This window comes from Orycteropus afer, unplaced genomic scaffold, assembly GCF_000298275.1.
Source record: "Orycteropus afer afer isolate SDZICR_OR568_19922 unplaced genomic scaffold, OryAfe1.0 scaffold00018, whole genome shotgun sequence".
NCBI lineage: Eukaryota > Metazoa > Chordata > Mammalia > Tubulidentata > Orycteropodidae > Orycteropus > Orycteropus afer.
Genome location: NW_006921605.1, coordinates 21,772,925 through 21,774,167, shown reverse-complemented (window position 1 = coordinate 21,774,167; position 1,243 = coordinate 21,772,925). Strand labels below are relative to the sequence as shown.

Below are 1,243 nucleotides of genomic sequence, written 5' to 3'. Positions count from 1 at the left end.
TTTCCAGAAATGAAACTTTCTGTGCTTATTTAAGCATGTACCAGATTGTGTACATCCTTAAATTTGGGGGCGCAGACTGCATGCTCCTCTGGCAGCCAGCTCTTTCCCTTGGCGTCTTTTGGATGGCCTTCTACGTCAGTACATCGAGATCCCCCTTGTTGTTTCACACTGATCCATTCCAATCAGTCTGTGTTTACGTGTACCAGGTTCTAGGCAGTTGGGATACACTAGAGAACAAGAGAGAAAGATTCCCGCTCTCGTCAAGCTTACTGTCTAGTTGGAGGTGACAGATCGTAAATAGCAAACATACTAAGTATAGGATAGAATACAGTGAAATGTGGTGAGTGCTAGAGAAAGAGGGAGGTGAGAGAGGTCACGGGTCAGGATGTGATGCAGGACTCTGGCTCTTCCTGAGGGAGTGGGAGTGGGTGTAGGGTTTCGGTTAAAGGATGCCTTGGTCTGACTCGACAGACAGCTGGGGTGAGAAGAGGCTTTCGGGCAGTATTGGAGCAGGGAGACCAGCCGGGAAGTGCTTGCAGATGAGGAGTGACAGTGGTCAGGTCGGGATGGTGGCTGTGGAGGTGGTGAGAAGGGGTCAGATTCTGCATCCATTCTGAAGGTGGAGCCATTAGGACTTCCTGACAGTTTGACTGCAGGGTTTGAGACAGAGAAATGCAGGGTTTTGGGTCCAGGCACCTGGGGGTGGGGTGGTAGGGGGTAGAGTTGCTGTCAACGGAGATAGGGGAGATGGGGGGTTGGGGCAGGCTTTGAGGGCGGAGTGTGGTCTGTCCTTACGTGGACGCAACAGCGTGAACTGATTTGCGAATATTCTCTTTGAAGGACCTGCCCAATGCTATGAATGCAGCGGAGATAACAGACAAGCTCGGCTTACATTCCCTCCGCCAGAGAAACTGGTACATTCAGGCTACTTGTGCCACCAGTGGAGATGGGCTTTACGAAGGCCTGGACTGGCTCTCCAACCAGCTCAAAAACCAGAAGTGATCGGTCGGCAGCGATCCATTCCTGGGCATTGTGGCAACCTCCGCTGGCCTCGTCTGTGTGCGTGTGTGCGTGTGGGGCGCCGAGTGTGGCTGTGGGGCTGGCCGTGGGAGCAGCATTCTCACACCGTGCCTTATCCATGCTGTAAGAAAACCAGTGTTACGTTTAAACACCCCCTTCCATTTCAGTGGCTTTGATGATCATTTCGCAGTGCTGGAGGAGTTCTGAGGGCTTTCCTGGTGTG

The 1,243-nt window shown here is 52.5% G+C and overlaps 1 protein-coding gene across 1 annotated transcript in view; it reads left to right on the top strand.

Annotated features, from left to right (window-relative positions):
- The window catches only part of ARL17A (ADP ribosylation factor like GTPase 17A), a 22,393-nt gene extending 21,391 nt beyond the window's left edge, over positions 1-1,002 (top strand). Inside the window, exon 3 of the mRNA XM_042783549.1 lies at positions 841-1,002. Within this exon, the coding sequence (XP_042639483.1) occupies positions 841-1,002 (162 nt within the window). The remainder of the gene's footprint in view (positions 1-840) is intronic.
- The last annotated feature ends 241 nt before the right edge of the window (positions 1,003-1,243 follow it).